Source organism: Crocodylus porosus, unplaced genomic scaffold (assembly GCF_001723895.1).
Source record: "Crocodylus porosus isolate Cpor-Errol unplaced genomic scaffold, CroPor_comp1, whole genome shotgun sequence".
Classification (NCBI taxonomy): Eukaryota; Metazoa; Chordata; order Crocodylia; family Crocodylidae; genus Crocodylus; species Crocodylus porosus.
In genome coordinates this window covers 104,048,336-104,069,151 of record NW_017728906.1, presented here as the reverse complement: position 1 = coordinate 104,069,151, position 20,816 = coordinate 104,048,336, and the positions used below count along the sequence as shown (strand labels likewise).

At 43.1% G+C, this 20,816-nt stretch overlaps 1 protein-coding gene across 3 annotated transcripts in view; it reads right to left on the bottom strand.

The window, feature by feature from the left end:
* Window positions 1–20,816, bottom strand: part of NALCN (sodium leak channel, non-selective) — a 451,383-nt gene that overhangs the window by 93,330 nt on the left and 337,237 nt on the right. For 2 of the 3 annotated variants that reach the window (XM_019529699.1, XM_019529700.1), the window contains 2 exons: window positions 18,082–18,218; window positions 14,251–14,392 (listed from right to left, as the gene is read on the bottom strand). The exons of the other annotated variant lie outside the window; for it this stretch is intronic. In XM_019529699.1, the coding sequence (XP_019385244.1) occupies window positions 14,251–14,392; window positions 18,082–18,218 (279 nt within the window). The remainder of the gene's footprint in view (window positions 1–14,250; window positions 14,393–18,081; window positions 18,219–20,816) is intronic. 3 annotated transcript variants of the gene reach the window in all.

Here is a 20,816-nt window from a genome sequence, read left to right as displayed (position 1 = left end):
AGGCAGGTTAGACTAACCTGCAAAGATTGAATCCATTCAGGCTCAGGTTTTTTGAATGTCTGTCCCGAGCCCTGAAGTCCAGAGTCCTTACTCTGCTGCTCTCCATCTTTCCTTTCCTCAGGATCCGGAACTCAATCATCTCATGGTCAATAGTGCCCAAGTTGCCATCCACTATTACATTCCCCATGAATTCTTCCCTGTTTGTGAGCAACAGGTCAAGAAGAGCACAACCCCTAGTTGGCTCCTCCATCACTTGTGCCAGGAAGTTGTCCCCAACACTCTCCAAAATCTTCCTGGATTGCCTGCATACTGCTGTATGGCCTTCCCAGCAGATGTCAGGGTGATGTCCTTTGGGTCAAACTGGTTTATGCAATGTCTGTCCCAGACCCCTTCCTTGTTTAGGTTAAACCAGAGTCCCACCAGTATCCCAGATGCTTTGCAGGCCTGGGCTGGGCTTGACTAGGCTGGGCTGTCTGCTTCAGATAGCAGGGCTGGTCCTGCCTCTCTGGTCTCTAGCCAGAGCTCTAGGAGAGACTGCAGGCACAGCAGGGTCTGTCTGGCTTTGCCCTCCCCCCACTCACCACTCACTGCTCAAGCAGGGATCCCTCCTTCCTTCCTCTCATCTCCCACCTAATGGATCCCAGCCCCATAGACCCTAGCTGGCATGTGGTATGCTAGCTAATACTGAGAAGTGTCTGTGTGTGTGTGTGTCTCCAATGTCACTGGGAAGGACAAAGGCAGACTGGACAGTGTCTGCTTATGGCTTTTTGGAGCTAATCAACAGGTCAGCTGGTAAAGTTTATCTGTTCTTTCCTTGGAAAAAACTGTTTAAGAGCTTGAACTAATAAGAAAGGCTTTTGTTTCCTTGATGAGATGATAAATGCTGTGTTATCAGCACTTATCCCTGCTCCCTTGCATGTCAGGTTTGCTGCAAACAGTAGGAAGAAGCAGAGAGAGGGAGATTGAAAAGCCCAGTATCATCAACAGATGCAGGCACTGCATACCCTGCCTTTCCTTCAGAATGCTAACTGGGGTCTGGGGTCTGGCAACACTCCCGCCCCTTGAGCAGCAAGCAGGAAAAAGCTTGGGACTGTGCAGGCAGGGTGAGGGTTTACACCCCTCCCTAATCAAAGCATTCTACCAGTGCCTGGTCCTGCCTCACCCTCAGGTCAGCACTGTGGAAGGGAAGAGAAAGGCTGCTTTAGCACCCCCTGCTTGCTAGCCTGAGCAACTGCAGTCATGTGCCTGTATTTTCTCAGTCCAGAGGGAATGTCTGTGCACTTTCAAATTGGTTCAACCTAGGCAGGTTAGACTAACCTGCAAAGATTTAATCAATTCAGGCTCAGGCTTTCTGAATGTCTGTCCTAACTCCAAGCAACACAGCACAATGGAGACATCACTTGGGTGCTCCATCCCCTGCATGGCCTCTGCACTGAATATAGAGTCCTGTTCAAGGTCTTTCATTTAATATTTATGGCCCTCTATAGTATTGGTCCTGGCTATCTGAGAGAGTTGTCTCTTTCTGGCCTCCTCTGCTATAAGTATGAAACTAATGGGAGAGGCATGTGGTATCTGAGTAGATCTCAATAACTGAAGTTTGTTTTTCCAGAAATAAGAATGGAAATTAACCAACCACTTTTAGAATAAACTGTAAGTCATACATGCAAAAGAAAATGAAGAAAAAGGAGGAACTGTGATAAAGGAAAAAAATTGCTGTCTTTCAAGCTATTCTGACAGCCATAGGATAGAGGGGGGATTAGTTTGTCATAATCTTTTATAAAGGTAGGTGATCAGATACTAAGCCACATTAGTTCTTAGGTGGAACTAAAATCCTAACTGTGTGGCAACTCCCTGACAGACATTCCATGTAAGACATGATTAACCAGTCAATCACACCTCACATAGTGACCTGGCCACATGGTTATTCAATTAATGGTGTGATAAAAGGAGGAATAAGCCACAAATATATTTGTAGCAAGTTAGGCCTTGGAATGCTCAAGTCACCCACTAGCAGCTGCCTGGAACCTGCCTTACTTGCTGCTGCTAGCCTCTTGAGGTCCCACTCTGTTGTGTTGCCTGGCATGCCTTGACGTTATAATTGGGCTAGTAGGCTACCCCTAGAGGTCAGGGAGTTTTGCTTTAGGACTCAGATCCTTGTCTGGGCTTTGGCCCTTGTGCCTTGATCTGCTTTGCTGTGGCTGGGCCCCTCTACCTTAAGTCTGCTGTCACAGGACCCTAAGCTCCTGGGCCCCTGCCTTGCCCTCATGGGCTGTGGCCCCTCAGCCCCTGCTTTGCCCATGTCGGCTCTGTGTTCTGTGGCCCCTGTCTCTTTTGTCACATGCTACAGCCCTCAATTTATAGCAGTGCTCCTCCCAAGTGTTACCTGTGGCCTCCATGTATCTCAGGGCTCTCATCTGGCCTTGGCCCTCTTGGCCTTAGCCCATTTATACCACCTAGTGCCCCTTCTGAAGGTTTCAGGACCCAAGGTGTGCCAGGCATCCTTCTCAGTGGTCTTCTCCTCCCTTACAGCCACAATCCAGTCTTCTGGTTTTAAACATAAACCCAGCTCTAAGCCATAACTACTTCCAAAGTAAAATCTTTTTCTCCAGCCTGGGATCACGTCATACCATGGTAACAAATACATGTATAACCAAAATACTTTAGCTTTAATGGCAGGTGCTGCTGAGCTTCATTGCAGCCCTCTCAGAGCCTGGAGTTCCTCTGCTCTGGCAGGTCAGAGCCATCATTTCACAGTCATGGTCCTGGCCTTATGAAGCTTGCAACCATCTCTCTGGGTCACCTGTTCTGCCATTTCCACCCCAGCAATCATCAGCCTCATTGCACTGTCTACACCAGGGGTGACCAGCCATCTTTTTAAAGGGCTCTCCCTCCTAGCCCCTCTAGGGATCTGGAGCCAGCTGTTTTCTCCCTCATACTCGCTTGTCTTCTGTAATGGGGAAGGGGCCCCATTACAGTATTACACAAAATATAATAACCTTGTGGCTGGTTCCTATCATGCCTGAAACTGAACATGTGGCCAGTGCATCCAGTCTCTGGAGCACACAGCAGCCTTTCAAAACTCTTGTGTGCTTCAGAGGCTGGGAGGTCCTGACTGGTGCTCCCAGCCAGGAGCTCCAAGTATGCTCCTGGAGCTGAGATACACCATCAGCTGATCAGAGCTCCCAGAGCCCCCTCAACTGATTGGAGCTCCCATCTATAAGAGAGTACCATGTGCTCCTGTGACTGGTAGTCATACCTGCTATTTGCTTGTGCAGAGGGAACGTGGGATTGGGCATTTGGGCTTCCTGCCATACATATGTGGCAGGAATCATGACTTTTGGAATTCTTCACCAGATCCCATCATGCCTTTAAATTAACATCTGCCAGGAGTGCCAGAGTCAACAGCTGTTGTTACCCAGCTACATAAAGGTGAAATAAGATTTAGCCCCTAATAGCCAATTCCCACCATCTGCCATCTATGATGATTGTTTAATGTTACCTCTTTAATTGTCCCTCTCCATCTTTTATGCAAAGATCTTTGAAGCAGAGTGTAAATAATAGCATCCTGGAGCTTATATACCACTAAGGGTGGACAGTTCCATACTTTCCTTGGAAGACCAGAGACCACAGAAAGGCCTTGAAACCACTTCTGTATCCTTCTATACCTCTAGAAGGGGTCTAAAACAGGGGTCTATTTTGAGCACAGGAATAGAAAATTCAGCATTACATTTTTGACCCTGTGGAATATTCTTTTGTCAACTTACTTACATAAGTTTACAAGCAACACCTTTAATGTTCAAAATAAGAGAACTCTAAATTAGTATTCAGAAATTTTGACTCATATCCAAATTTAAGGGTGCGGCTGTATGTGGATTCTAGGGAAAATTAAACCAAATTAATACATAAATTGAATGCTTTAAACCACATGAAACTTCTGTGTGTATACACTGACTCAGAATTAAAGTGCCCTTAATTCAGCTTAGTTTAATTCACTTTGCAAGTGAATGAAGCTAAAATAAATGAAGGCCACTTCTGTTCTGAATAAGAGTGTCTATAAAGGAATTCCATTTGGTTTAAATAATCCCCTTATACCCACACCTTGAGGTATGATTTTCCTGACTGTCCATTTGGGAACGAACTGCCTCTCAAAAGCTCATTGCATTATGCATCTATGTGGAAATTAAACCTGCTTTAATAGTAATTACTGCCATTTCTGTATACCACCATGACTATAAATAGGAACCTTAGTATATATGAGAATCAGGCCTTAAGTGCATATATAGACATGGGTGGATCTGGGATTTAGGAAAGGGGGGGTGCAAATTGTGTGTCGTATCATCACATATAACATAACACATACTTTTCTCTAGTTAAAGGAAAACTAGATGCTTTATGAATATTCTAGGGCCTTACACTATATTCTTTAATTTAAGATCAAAGCAAAAACAAATATAACTGCTTGAATGTGCACTAGATTACATACAATCAGTACTTTGCTAGATTATATATAAAGTTTAAGAAACACAACAAACTAGGAAAAAATTGTCAAAATAGTGCACAGATATTGTGTCATTAGTATTGTAGTCAGTATAGTTATATATACCTCTCTTATTCAGATTCATAAGAAAAAATATAGCCTTCTTGAATACCTTGACAATGCCTCTAATACTTCACTGTCAGTCATTTATACACCTGAGTTAATATCACCACACCTGAGTTCAGGTTTTTAGCTAGAGCTAAAAATAGTCTGCAGAGCTGTGAAATAGGAGAGAGACGTTACCCGGAGTGGCTAACAGATAGTACAATTACAAAAGGATACTTTGAATAGCACAACATTAAGACTATTAAAAAGGATAGAGGCATTCTGTGTAGATGTATCCATATAAAGTGATTTGGAAAGCAGGTTGTCCACTCTGCATGTATGTGTCCTAGCCACTGAACTCCTGGGTATAATAGGGTGGGTCTTCCTCTGATCTTTCATGAGAAAAGGATAGTTTGGACTCTGGTGACTAATTCTAGAAACAGGTCCACAGACAAGAACCCAGAAAGAAGATGGGTATCTAACTCCCTTTGATGCCTCTGGGCCTTTCCTATTGGTGTTGGTAACTCCTTGTTACTGACTGATTACTGAGGACCTGATTCAGGGATGTGGGTTCCCTTGGGTTTCTGGGAGCCTAAAGGTCTCCTGGTTGAACTTAAAGTTTGGATTACTAGGAAAAACTTTTCTCACTAGGAGGGTGGTGAAGCACTGGAATGGGTTACATAGAGATAGGCATGTGCAAATAAGGAAGTATCTGATTTGGATTCGGCCAATTCAGAAGACAGTGATTTGATTCAGAGATTCAGATCACTGTCCTGAATTGATTTGGCTGAATCAGCTTCAGAAGATTCAGCGCTGATTCAGAGAGATTTGGTGATTTGGATTGGTTGGGGAGAGGCAGGCACAGCTGCGTGGCTCCTCTGGCTATGCCTGCCTCTCCCAGGGTGGGGAGAGTTGTGGGAGAAGCCCATATGGCTGCCCTGCGCAGCCCCAGCCCCCATCTGGCCCCAGCCTAGTCCTGGCACTTTAAAAAAACCCCAAAACAAACAAACAAACAAACAAAAAAGCCCCACACTCACCAGCTCTGGCAGTGCCCATCGGGGGACTTTTAAAGTGCCAGGAGACTGGGAACATACAGGGGATGGGGTAAGGCAGGGCAGCCATGGGTGCTTCTTTCAGAGCTCCTCTGGCTGTGCCTGCCTTTGCCTCAGTGTGGGGAGCCACGGGGACTATGCTCTGCTGCCACTTGCTCCCTTCTGCCTGGAGCAAGCCCCACCTGCGTCCCACCCCCTGCCCTGGCTGGGCAAGTGGCAGCAGGGTAAAGCCCCTGCTCCCAGTGCTGCTGCACCTGCATCCTGCACCCCACTATCTCCCTCCCCAAGTAATGCACCCCCCGCCTCAGCTGGGCAGCTTGTCCCAGCCCCAATCCCTCCCTCCCCCATGCCCCTTCTCTCCTTCCTCCCCCAACACCAACAGACTTACCAGCTGGAGGCAGCTTTCAGATGTCTGTTTAGTCTATGCCCAAATCAGCTGCATCTCTTCCAAAGCTTTTCTGAATTGATTTGGATGCTTCAAATTGATTTGGAGCTTTTACTCGGTCTCCTGGTTCAATTCAGATTTGGACAGAATCTGAACAGAATCAGCTGCCGAAGCTTTGCACAGCCCTACCTACAGAGGTGGTGGAATCTCCATCCTTGGAGGTTTTTAAGGCTCAGCTCAACAAAGCCCTGGATGGAATCATCTAGTTGAGGATGGTCCTACTTTGAGCAGGGGGTTGGACTAGACCTCCTGAGGTCCCTTCCAATCCTTTTTTTCTGTGATTTTATGATATTTCATCTGGAGGAGTTAAAATTTTCTGCAGGTCCCAGATTTACCTAGAGAGTTAAGAGAACCCCCTTTTTTTCTGTTTCTTAGTAAGAAACCCCTTTTTCTGTTTCTGTGTAAAAAAAGCATCAGAAATAATTATTAATTTAGTACTTTTTGGGCAAAGTATGCTTGATAACAATGTTACATCTCTCAAATATAGTACTGACATAGAAATATTCCATGTTTCTGCTGAGTGGCAAGAGGACTCTGGATTTGCTTAATGCAAATACTTACATGGACCATAAACTTTTCAGTTTAGGTATTTGGGTCAGTAATGTAAAAGGCTGTAAAAGAACAAGAAACCCAAGGCAAACTAACGTCCCTTTTATTGCTAAATAAAATCCTTGAAAGGAAATAGTAACTTTAACATTGAGAAGATGTTATTTATGTTCTCAGCTGCATAGGAGACAAAGGAAGTAAACCATGCTTTAGTTTCTCATGAATTGTGTGTCACACTGATGCTGAATATAAAACAATGCAAGTAAGTATGATACTATATTATAGAGATGAGAAGAAAAAGAAAGTATTTCAAGTGAAAGTAAAAGAATGCATCATTTAAATTAAGTGCTGCCTATCAATTCAGCAAGTGTAGAACAAAGTGCTAACATAATTCCAAGAGGAAATGTTATAACTACCAACATTACAGACACTACAAAAGAAAAAAGAATCAGAAATGTCAGTGGAATCTCATCTTTTGGTTCCACACCTGAGTTTTTCACTGTCATCTACAGTGCAAAGAAGAGGTAAAAAATTGTTGAAACCATCACAGTGTCATCATCACTAACAGCGGGGAAATCTTCTATCAGGCACTGGTTCCATCTAAATGGTTGGTCATGTTTCTTTTTGACAGAGGAAAAGAAAGCATACACAGAGGGTTTGCATTTTAAAGCAATCATTCCATGCTTGCTTTAAGGAGAACATATTTTTAAGAAAACTGGTTCATACAAATGTGAGGTTGTCATGGTAATTGTAACTATAGAAAGCTCAAGTAATTACTCTGACAAAATACTACCTAGTGCTCTCTTCCTTTCTATATGAAAGTATAAATGCCCTGTTTTATGCCACATTTGACGAGAAATGTAACTCATCCTTGATTCTACCATTGAGGCACTAGAAGTTCATGGCTGTATGACCTAATGGAGTGAATAGTGCAAAAAAATTGTGAATTCTTTTTAATTCACAAGTGAAATTCAGATTGTCTGCATTTCATATTAGGGTGGGTTGAACAACAACAAAGAATACATCAATATTTTTAAATTGCAAAATTGCAATAAATAAGTGGTTCAGGACTGTCGTCACAATTTACTCTCAAATCTCTTTGCATAATCAAGAAGAGTTCTTGATACATGTACTTGAATGTGTACCTAACTGCAAAGGTATGTTAGACCCACTCAAGTCAATAGGGCCAGTCACAGGATTAAAAACCATGAGCTTAATTTAAGCACCTCTTTAAACAATGACCTGTATTAGTAATCTCCAGGGATCTTGGTTTTCTCTGATTTAGATTTTAATCATGGAAAATTTTGGATATATATGCGTGTGTGGGTGTATGTATGTATATGTATAATACACATACACACGTATAATATACACATATGTATAATACATACGTGTGTGTGTGTGTGTGTGTAAGTGGTCTTTCGTTTTAATCACCGGAAAATGTGGATTTTAGGTTACTTTTTTTAAATCTGAAAATTGGGGATTTTTTTTTTATCAGTGAAAACCAGAATCCCTGGTGATCTCTAAACTTTTTGGACACAGAGCATCGCCAACCCTCAACATTTCTCATGGAACACCACCATCATCAAGTTTTAAAATAAAAATACTGCAAGGCCACAGGAGGACTGCCAGTACAGTTTACAGACAAGCTGTGGACCCCTTGCCACTTTTTTATGGGAAGGGATTTGTGGACCACAGTTTGGAAACAGGGACCTATGTGGTTAGTTACAGAAGAGCAATATGTAGGAAAATCTTTTTTCTTTACAGTAGCCAAGCCTCATATGCAGGAGCTAGGGCTAAACAGGCCAAAGAACTTTTTCTTAGAGGGCTTTCCTGAGAAATTTTGCACATATTTTGTTCTGCCCACAATTCAGAATGTTCACATAGCACAATGCATTTCTCACTTTGTATAAACTGTTCATTGTGGAAATTATAGTTTTGCATTTGCATTGACATTTTCTTACACAAACTTTATTGCTGTCAAATGTAATTTCAATGTCAGTAACATGCAAATTAGTGTTAGAAGAGGCATATCCTGTCTGCTTTGTTTTAAAGGTGATGCACAATGTTTCTATACTTATATTTTAAATATCTTTCAAACAGAAAAACAGGTATTTCAGTTAAATTTTAGACTATATTCCAGTTATATTCATACTTTGCTTAATAGGTGCGTTCATACTTCTATGCAATTACTAATCTCTTACTCACAAGTTTAAGATCCCCAGTGCATGTGATATCCAGGCCACCTATTCTTATTATGGGGAGTGTAGCAGGGGCCTGTCAATAGGAATTAACGCACAGCTGTTTTTTTCATTACTATTATTTATAGCATTTGATTACATTCTTGACTGCTTCGGATGTTAGCATGCCAATGCATGCTAGAATTTGTAAAAACAAAGGCAAAATTAACAATCATTGGTCTGTAAAAGAAAAGACTTGCAAAGTAAATAGAAAAATAATGTGGAATGCCCATTAGCTATCTTTATTTGAGCATTCAACTGCTCTTCGGGAACATGGGAAGTTATTGATGAGAAAATATTACAGTTCACACCTTTAATATTTACCTTCAGTTTTTATTATTCAGATTTGTATTTATTTGCATCCTGCATATGAACATCACATAAAATGATGACTGGGTTAAGGAAGCTTGCAGAAAAAAGACACTCAGCGTAAGTTACTTGGAATATGCTGTCTACAAGCACAAGACCACACTATAGCAAGACTTATCAGGCTCATTGTCCACATGCTAGCTCTTGAACCAAAAACAGTGGAGCCAGGCTAGTGTGCTGTAGGAGTGCCACACCGATATGGATGCGTGGCTTCCAGTTTGGAGGCTAGTGTATGCAGAATGGACATAGAGGGCTAGTCCTATTTTATTTTACAGGACCAAGTGGTACTTGCCCGGCTTGCAAGGCACTTATTCAGGTTTTGATTTTATTTCAAGAATGGATGCGCAAACCATGCAGCTACTAAGCATGCTTGACAGGACAGGTACATAGTGCCAGACAAACACCCAGGTACCTGTACAAATCCCCAAACTGCAGCCCAGTAAAAAACCATGGGGAGGAAGAGGCCTCTCCTGAGTTTTAGACCAAGAGCCTAGTACAATGATTTTCAACCCTTTTGGACTCCAGATAGTTCTTGTTAGACTCAAGGCACTCCTTGGAAAATGCCAGCTCATGGATTTCATTTATTTCTTGACTATGGAAAAATAGTAGAGCAATTCTTCTCTTGTAAAGAACTGAGAAAGACCAGAACAGGTTAGAACGCTTTTGACATGATGGATTCCTATTTGAAATTTCTGGGTTTATGTCCTAAATCATGTCTAGCTGTTTGCATATCAGCTAGTGCTAGTATTGTACAGTACCCTACAAGCACCCTTACAAGGATCTCACAGCATCCCATAGTGCTCTGACACCCTGGTTAAAAATCACTGTCCTAGTGGTTCAGATACTCAACCAGGAAGTGGGAAACTTAGATTCTAGGCCCCCCTCACCAGAGAGGGTTTGAACAGACACCCTATTTTCCTTCACAGTGCTCTAACCACCTGTCCACATTTCTTTTCAGGCCTCCTATGGGAGCTGAACTACCGTACCTTGCATTTAACAGTCATTGGATACAGAAGAGCTGCTATATAACTGGGCCACATGCACGGTGGCTTCTTTTCCTGTTATCCTCACATATCACCAGAGGAAAAAACAAAATTACAAACTGTACATAAGGGACATTTCTGGCACTTATGCAAGTGAGTAAGTACATTTGGGTGTGAAAAGTGACATAGGATATAGCCCATAATGTTTTAATTTGGCACTGCCTTGTTTCAGTTATGCAAATCCACTTTTAGTGGTTTATGGCTAGGGACCTACCAAGTTCATGGTGGAAGTGGGGTGCACAGTGCTTCCTTTAGTCTTTTAGGTTCCCTTGTGCACCCCGCCCCCACTGTTGATTGGTGGAGGGTTTCTATTGCTTGTTGCTTGCTCCTGATCAGCAGGGAGGCAAAAACTGCAGTTTAAAATATGGCACCATTTTTTCCATTTGCTGCTGATTGGCCAAGGGGCCATGGCAGCCACATTGTTTGTTGTTGATTGGCCAGGAGGCAAAAACAGCACCATATTTAAAATCATGGTTTTGCCTCCCCACTGATCAGGAGTGAGCAGCAAGTGGTGGGAGAGGGTGCATGAGGGAACCTACAAAATAAAAGGAGCCGCCATGCATACTGCTGCTCACTCCTGATTAGCGGAGAGGGAAAAACTACATTTTTGAATATGGTGCTGTTTTTGCCTTCTGGCTAGTCAGCAACAAGCAGCATGGCTGCCAGGGCCCCTCGGCCATTCAGCAGTGAGCAGCAAAAATGGTGTTATATTTAAAGCTGTGTTTTTTACCTCCCTGCTGATCAGGGGCAAGTGGTGAGCAGAGGGGCCTCTCTGCTAATCAGAGGTCAGAGGCACACAGTGGAACCTGCAAGAATAAAGGAGTTGCCACATACCCCACTCCCACCACGAATTTGGTAGGTCCCTAGTTATGGTGTAGATCCATTGACCTCATCAGAATCTATTCATTTACATCAGCTAATGATTTGGCCTCTTCACACATTCAGAAAAGTTTATTTTTGTTTATGTTTTTTATCTTTATTGCCACCAGATTTTTTATTGCAGTGCTATACTTCCATTCCTGTAGTTCTGTTTGTGGTCAGAGAAAAAGTATTCTGGCAAGCAGGATAAAATTACTAGTATTTCTCAGTGTGGTCACATTTTCTTCTTGTTCTCTGAATTGTGCAAACAAAGGGACTTGTTATACTTTACTCTGTAAATTGAATGAATGTTAATCAGCTTAGTGTTGTTTCGCTTAGTGGAGCAGTCACACCTTAATGCAGAAAACCATCTCTGACTGTCCTTCACTTGCACAGCTGTGACTTGCCACTACAGGGATGGTGAGCAGGGGCAGAACTAAGAGCTAGGGATAGGATTGGCTTGCTGCTTGAGCTCTGAGGGGCCTGATACATTTTATCTACAAAGCCTGCTCCTTGCCCCCACGCTGCCCTTGCCCAGGTTGCCAGCCAGGCAGACACTGCCTGACTTCTGAAAAGGATCAGGCTCCTTGGCAGTCAGGCATTTCCTGGCCAGCCGGCACTGTGGCCAGTGGCAGTGAAGGAGAGTGAGCTCTGGAGGAAAAAAAGAATTAGGCCCCAGGACCCGGTCACATGCCCCAGTGGGTCAGGTGGCTGGAGCAGGGTGGAGCTTGGCAGCTGCAGTGCAACAGCCCAAGGCCAGTTCCCACTGTCCCCGTGCTCCACTGGGCTGTGCGGAGTCTGGCCACCAGGAACAGAGCATAGGGTTTGGCCTGTCCATCCAGGCTAGGGCTGCACAGAGCAGGTGGGAAGCCTGAGCCGTTCACAGCTGCCTCCCAAGCCCGGCAAGGGCAGGAAGTCCTGCCCGTGCACCCTCCATTCCCCCCACCAGGCATGTTGCTGGACTGCTGGGCCTGAATGAGTGAGCTCTAGGGCTGTGGCACTGGCTCTGCCTGGTGGGAGCAGCAGGGAAGAGGCCGCCTGCTTGGCCCACCTGTGCCTCAATGCCTCTACCCTGACTCAGGAAAGGCCACTGATTTTTGGGATGCTTGAGGACTTCACCTGGGGCAGAACAGCTGTGGAGAATGGCCACACCCTAACGGAACAGGAGCAAAATTAGGCAGACTAGAGATAATCCTGCCCTGAAGTAGCGTAACTTTGAATAACAAGCCACTTAAAAGGTGTTAACGTGCAGCTAATCCAGAAGTTAAGAGCTCTAGAAGATGCCAAAAATTACTGTGTAATGAGGCCCTAATTGTTATTTCCTTTAACACTGCCTCCCACCTGTAGTACTGCTGTCCCATGTTATTAATCTGTAAACAATACATTGCCAACATTGTGGGAGATATCGCTATAGCTTTATCTATAGCTTTATCTTTTTCTTTTGATTCTGTAATTTAAAATTTATTTACAAAAGAATAGTAAAGTAATAACCAAATAGAAAAAAATGACCCAGAATTTTCAGGATGTCAAAAGTTATATGCAATAAAAGGATTTTTTTGTCTGCTTCAAGAAACCAGTATATCTTTGAAAATATTAAGGACAGATATTAATTTAAATACCACTAGAAGTTGGGTAATCATAAATTCTGAATTATGTATACTGTTTTTTTCTGACCCTATTCATTTCTAAGGTATCAGAAGTTAAATTACATAGTTTGATTATTACCTTATAGCATCATTATTATCTTTATCATTATTATGCCATTCTATGCTCCTCTGCTACATTTTAAATCCAGCCTGATTTTAGTGGCTGTTTTATCAAGACCTGTTAAAGCAATAACCAGTGATGTATGGTTCTAATCACAGCTGGTATAAAGCACTTAGCTCGACTGAGTGTTCTTGAGAATATTGGCTGATGCATGTAGGAATTCATATAGCAGTGGGAGAGAGAGAGAAAAAAATCAAAACTATCTGACTTAAGTGTGCCTACCAACTTCTTCACCAAGGTATTTTTCCTATATTTTAATTGTTATCAAGGGCCACTTATCCAGAAGTGTGCACAAAGTGAATATGCTGTCTTGAATGTATCCAATTCAAACACTAGATCAAGCTGGGTGGGGAATTCACAGCGTTCACCAGAAGCATTGGCAAAATTGTAAGGCTCAGAACTTGTTTGCTAACAATTCACAGACAAAAAGAGAGACTAAGTTTTCCTCTCCTGTATATTCTTCTCACACTGGTTTGCTAAAATGCTAGATCTTTTTTAATACTGCCATGACTGGCAGCAGAGAACTATGAAACATAAATTTAAAATTCTCAGACTTTACTTCCAAATACAACTGCCAGTCACTCACAGGATATTTGCATTAGAAATAGCATGCTTGGTACATGGGTGCATTTTTAAAAAGTTATATACTAGATCCTCAACTTATGTAAATTGCCCTAGCTCCTCTGAAGTCTAGGACAATTTACAACAGCTGGAGATCTAGATCAGGACTATCCAACTGATGGCCCATGAAAGGTGAGCATGGAGCTTGCGAGTTCCTGCCCACCTTTGCTTCCCATATCACTCCTGCTGCAGCGACAACTGGGGTCTCCAGGCTCCCCATCCCTCCTCTACTTTCTGCTTCCTCTCTCTACTCCTGGAGGCAGGGTGGCATAGTGGGAAGGGGAGTGTGTGGCAGGAGCTGTGGCAAAGGGATTGGGGTGCCTGTGCTGCACACACAATAAGGCGTCAGGCTGCCTGCCTGGCCTGGAGGAGGGTATGGCTGAAAGCATGGCAGACTGTACTTGTTGCATGCATGGTAGGGTGGGGTGGTGTAGTTGGGCTGCCTGTATAATGGGAAAGGGTGCTGGGGAGGGGCTGCCTGCACAGTTAGCAGCCCATGTGGTGTATGGCCCCCATATCTGTGGCTTGGACCTAGAAGCTGGACAGCCTTAATTTAGCTGTAAGTCAATTTTTTGTCATTTAAATTAAATGTAGTGCATTACAGTGCTCCTACATAGTGTTTACAGAGCTATCTGCAATTTGTCAATGTGTAGAGATGGAGGCTTTTCTTCATACCACATATCTGAAACAATGAAAGACACATGCTGTCTTATACTCTGGTATTTACCTTTTGATCAATATATTTGTTTTCTTCAATTGCGGATCTTTTGGAATGGTCACATGAGGATGAGGATGCTGAAGGAAGTCTTCGCAATAAGCAGCTTGTGTCCTGTTGCTGTCGGTCAATAAATTGCTTCATGAAACTTTCCCTTACAAATAAACCAAAGAAGTTGCACTTTACTGCTAAAACCCAGAAAGGAGTTAAGGTTTGTTTTTCTGTAACAATTGGTTAATGCTACAATGGAACAATAACAAGATGAAAATTGATGGGTACATGACAGCGTACACAAACAACAAAGATAATTGGATTTAGATTTAGTTATTAAAAATCACATAATTGCATTTGAATGTAGATGGCTTGCATTCAGTTCCAAGCCAAAGTCATTCGTTCTCTTTAATAATACATCCTTTTATGTATTTTTATTGTTTACCCATTAGTTTTCTTAGGTATCTAAAGCATATATCACAGTTTACAGCTCTTTCCAAGTTTGTAACAGGCTAAGTTGCTACTTAAAACCAAACCAAATGATGGTATAATCCAAAAGAAACATACTTTGTGCAAGAAATTCTTTCTTCAACAGTTCAAACAGCATCTGTTCATGTAACAGTACTGAATACCAATTTTAAGGTATCTGGCAGTTTTATACTTCACATATGCCATGTTTAAATTTTTTAAGTATTTCTGTTTACCAGAAATGTACATTTATTTTTCTGTATTTTAAATCAGTGGGGTAGAGTCACACCCAGTGTAAATGAAATGTGTTGTAACTGCCTCTTCCTTGGAGTGATAACTCATTGCCACATAACTGCTTCATTCTTAAAGACTTTATTTTTCAGTCGGTAGCTTATGGCTTTTTTTTTTTTTGCAAGCAATATCAGTTACCAATTATCTGCCACACAATAGGTATTTGGAAAAATACAGTGGAAAAGATAACATACAAGTCATACAAAGACCTGTTAGAAAGTGAAGAAAAAAACTTAATATATAAATAAAATTCAAGAAATTACATTAAGTAAAATATGCCCTTTTAGTACCTATAGAAATTGACAGTGATTTCTGATCTGCACTTCTATTTTTACAAAGCTCACGTGATCTAAAAGGATCAAGCCCAACCATACTAGCTAGCAGGTTTCACATCATATGATGAGTCCCAGTGAATACAGAGCTCCCCTACCCATTTCTTATACAATTCTTCCCATACCTGTTGACCTGGGGGAACAGTGGAGCAAGGATGTAGAAGTATGGATGGATTGTGCTATGCTCCTACTACCCCCAGCTGACAGAAGGTCCTTGAGGAACCACGCATCTGATGCACATTAGAGTAGTTCTTAGGTTTTTTTAACCTGCCTCTTGGATGGGGGAAAGAAGTCTGCTGTAACTGGCCTCTCAGTATATGAAAACCTTTGTGTGCTGTTTTTTTATAGGAAAAGTACAAATTTTGCCCAGGTGAGTAGATCTCAAAATCCTCACAGTCTGGCACCTATTCAGTGGTCTGTTTGGAATGAACTGGTTGCCTTTGTCTGGTTACTAATAGGTGGCTGACTGTGTGGGAAAATGAAACCACATTGGAATCAGTTAGAATTTTAGCTGGCTGACACAGCAAAAGCCACAAAAACAAAAAAACCTTAGGGAAATTCCTGCTTAGCCACAAAAATGCTCTTTGCAATCTTACTTTATCCATGTGTGGTTAAATTATTTCAGGACTGGCAATCTCAGGGTGGACTTATATTATGCTCAGACCACACTAAATGTGTGGAATGCTAAGCAGTGTCAAAGTTAGAATGCATGGTGAGTGATTGCATGTTAAGGGTTAATACCATTTTTTGCCTGCACAGCTCTGACTTGCCACTAGAGGACTGAGGAGTGGGGGTGTGCCCAGTGTCCAGGACACCTGGGCTCAATCCCTGCTGGAGCGGGTGGGAGAGGGGCAGGGAAGGAAGAGGAGGTAGAAATATGAAGAGATGCTGGGAGAGGTGCATCCTGGGATGCTGGAGGACTGAAAATTGAAGTCATGGCATTGCAAAGTTGTTTCTTTCAGGAAGGTTATCTCCTAATGGAAGTACTACATGAGATGCTTTGCTAGTCTAATGAGCAGTAAAGCATCAGTGTCTGCACATGCATAGCAATTACTGCACAGAAGATTAATTTAAAGTGCCATTTGCTAGTACCCACAGATACAGTTACTATAAAATAGTACTTTAAAGTATTGCGCTGAAGTATATTTGTAGACATTGATTGGGAGCAAATTGCTCCTGGTCAGCCCATGCAGCAGGGGCCACAATAGCTGCCTGGCTAAGCCCTGAGCTCCAGAGTGCAGTCAGGGGGTGGGGTTACCCCTGACTCTAGGGGGCAGGTCCCAGCTGCGCAGAGCTTGGGATTGCAGTCTGGCTCAGCAGCGCTGCCTTAGGGTTACGCCCAATATCTGAGCAACAGCAGTGCCCTGATCTCTCCCCTTGCTTTCCTTGCAGGTGGTAGAGGAGTCCTGAATGAATTTGCTGGATCAGTCTATCATCAAGAAAGGTAAGAAGGCATCCACTTGCTTGGCGGTCTTGGACTGTAAGGAGGCATCCACCTGCTTGGTGGTCTTGAACCCTTCTCAGGTATCTGGGACCAGCTCTTGGCAAGTGCTGTCTTCTATGCCTTGGGGTCATTCTGCCATCAAAGGCACTTGGCTGGAGGAAGGACAATGATGAACTGGGATCCCCCAGCCCACCCCATGGCTCGTGCCCAGTGCTGGGGGGAGGCAGGAGCTGAGCGGTATTTGGACTGGGGGGACCCTCATCTCCCCCTTTTCTTGATGATGGACTGATTCAGCAAGTTCACCCTAGGCTTCTCCACCACCTGCAAGCAGAGCAAGGAGATGGATCAGGTTGCTGCTGCTGCTCACGTGCGGGGCATCAACCCAAGCCAGAGCTATTGAAAGGGGCTGAAGTCTTGATCTCTGTGCACCTGGGAGCTACACCTGGAGCCGGGACAGCTCCTCCTGCCCCCTGTGGCTTGGGGCAAGTCTTGATCTCTCTGTGGCTGGAAGGGAGCTGCCCCAGAGCTGGGACAGCTCCCCCACCCCCACACCCAAGGGCCACTCCTGATCTCTGTGTGGCTGGGAGGGAGTGGCCCCTGGAGCCAGGACAGCTCCCCCACTCCCCCTGTAGCCAGACCTGACCCCTGTGCCCCCTGCCAGCCTAAGGCTGGCACCTGGGGGGAGCCTGGAGGTCCCCCTGACTGCTGCAGGGGGGCACAGCAGGGCAGAAGCAGCCCTGGACTAGTTGTTTCTGATGCAGGTGCATGTACAGGCGCGTGCCCATTTAATGCGCCTGAATTTTCTGCACAGAAACTTCAGATGCATTAATTGCACCTGTAGATGCACCCAATATGTACTAACTTTAATAGGACACTACATTCTAATGATTTATAACTGTTGCAGGTGAACATGTGACAAAGCCCTAATCTTTTCTTGGATGAAAATGACAGACAAATGAGAAGTTATCCACTGTCACTTCTAAATAAACTGTTTGGTTCTGATTTTTCCAATTAACTATGGGAAACATGGTGTAGGAGCAGGGGACTTAGGAGGGCAAACTCTACTTGAAGGCTGCTTCTGGAAAGTATATCCCCAAAATCAAGAAACTCCTGCCCAAGGCACACTTCTTGCACAAGGGTACTCCCCACACAGGACATGCCCCCAGCTCATGGTGAGGCTCCCTCAAATTTTGCTCCATTCTATGGAAAACATTCTATGCTGCTGATGGTAAAAGGTTTGCATCTTACTAGTATTACTCTTGGTATCTTTAGTAACAAAGCAATCTACACATGTAAAGAAAGAAGGTATTTTAATACCTTATTTTTGGAACTGTAAAATCTGAAGGAAGCTTGGAGATTTTCACCATTTGTGGCCTGTTTGGAAATTTTTCAAAGATTCGTAGCCGCAACGGAAGCTTTTCCTTGGTATCTGCATTTGCTTCACTTTGCTTTAGCTTTAAAAAAAGAAAGAGAAAGGAATATATGCTCTGTGAAATATCATTTTTGTTTTTTTCAGATTTCAAAGGACAATAATAGCAATCAGCTGGAGAAACAGAAGATGGCAGCAAAGAACTACAGAGGGTAAATTTGTTACTCAGAGTTTGGTAATCTACTTGTATTAGAAACACTGACAGACACCAAACCATCTTATTCCATTGTCTGGAAAACAAAAAATGAGAGGACTACTAATACTCCCAATTTTAAAAATATGAAGTATATTAGCATCCTATTAAATACGTTTACTTCTGTGTTTTCTTCACGGTTCCCTAACACTTTATGAAGGAAATAAATATTCATGTTTGTTTCTTCTTAGGCCCATCTTATTAGACACATCTCAACAGCTCTTGGATATTCAGATCGAGCAAAAAAATAGAGAAATGGAATGAAGATGAAAAGCTTATTAAAATTCTGTAGAACATGGAGGTAATATCAAAACTCATCCATCTATCTATTTAGCTATCAGCTACCCACCTATCAGTCTGTCTATCTAGCTATCTAACTCGCTACTAAGTACAGATATACTTATACCTAATGATATCTGATGTTAGTTATAGATATAAGTAACTATAGATATAACTATTTCATTTTGATTAGCATGTAGAGTCAGCTAACCACATAATGGCAACAAAAAGTAAAGTCAAAAGGGTCACCACATATACCAAAGTTTTGACTAAAATGCACTTTTTATATGTTACAAACTTTATATTAAAACATCCATTTTTGTATACTTACAAATAGCAGACTAAGGGTTGGGAATCATAATAACAGATCTCTAATTGGGATCTTTTAGGACTAGGATTCAAGCTAGCTTTTGCCTGACTCATCATCAGGATCATCGGCATAGAAACTTGACTTTAAAAAAAATTAACATTTAGGAAAAAGGTTGATTTTTAAAGATTTTATTAAAATTACAGTACAATCTGTCATGGAAGCTTGCTCTCAAAACAAATGTGTACTGGCTTTGATATGAACTGAGACGATACAAATTGTCCAGAGGACCATAAACAAAAGCTAATTATGGATGTTAATTGGCTGACTTGGAGAAGAAGGTATCAAGGGAAGTACTACAGTGTTGCATCCATTCTTAAGTAATAGTTTAATTAATGATGCTCAAAAGGGAGCTATTAGGTGGTTTAAATTTAGTGGTATTAAACAGTGAGGAACTGCAAACAGTTGTGAGGACAGAGAAATAAAACAAAAGATGTAGAGATGGATTAGAAACATGGCAGATGGTAACAAAGTCAGATTCAATTTAAAAATGCAAGTTAAAAACCCTTGGGGAAATGTCCTGCAACTTATTATAAGATACTTGGGAAACAGTAAGACTGAAATATTCCTAGAGAAACTGGAAGAGTGGAGATGAAAACTAGACAAGAGTTTGCAGTGCAAAATAACATCAAAGGCCAATATAATTTTGAACTATATAGGCCTCTCCAGCACAATAAATAGCATGGCTGTTATTTAATGAATATATTGGAGTAGCACCCGAAGTCCCTGATCAGGAACAATGTTTATTGAGGCTAGACTTGGAAATAGACACAGGAGGCAACAGCAACTCCTTTCTTAGACATGACTGCACCTGGGTTCTAAACACCATTTTACCTGTCGCATACTGAGAAACTGAAAAGAGTTCAGAAGAGACCCAGAAAAATAATCACTGATGAAGAGACTATCTCAGATGGGGGAAGATTAGCAGAGCTAAATATTTATAGCTTATCTAGTAGAACAGATGACTGGGAAAGGGGAGAGGAAGACACAAAACCAGAAGTTAAATATTTGGAGAGGAAATGTTGGGAGCAGATACAGAAGAGTGTTTCTAAAAATAGGAAAAAGGGGATGGAATTGAGACAGAGAAATTTTAGGCTGAATATAAAGACTAATTTTCCCAAAATGAAATCAGTGGGCGCACCCAGATGAGCCTGCATGTGCTTCTTGCAGCATCTCAAACCCCTTCGAGACGCTGCAAGAGGCACATGCAGGAATGAGAAAAAGTCTGCAGTGTGGGGGCAAAAAAACCTGCACGGAAAAAAAGTGGGGCAGGCAACTGGAGGCAGACTGTGTCCTCAGGCAGCCAGAGGCTGGGTGCTCCATAGAGACGCTCTGGCTGCCAGACCATCTCTATAGTTAGCTCTTGCCCGGGTGCTGAAGCATGCTGCCTGCCCAGCAGGGAGTTGGACCCAGGCTCCACTGCCGGAAAGTAAGGGGTCAGGGGCTGGAGGAGGGGGTAGGGGACCATAAGGGAGACCCCTGCCGGCCCCACCCGCTCTCCCGATCCCTTCCCTGCCTGGCCCCAGCCTCAGCTCCCTCTAGTCCTGAGCCCCCGATCCCTTCCCCACCTGAGCCCATTCCCCTCCAGCCCCCCAATCCCTTCCCTGCCTGGTCTCAGCCCCCCCATCCCCCGATCCCTTCCCTGCCCATCCCCCTGGGTCCCCTGATCCCTGCCCCACCTGACCCCAGCCCCACCAGGCCCTCAGATCCCTGCCCCCCACCCCAGCATTGGGGGAAAAAACAAAAACAAACAACTCCCCCAGGCACTTACCAGCAGCTGGAGT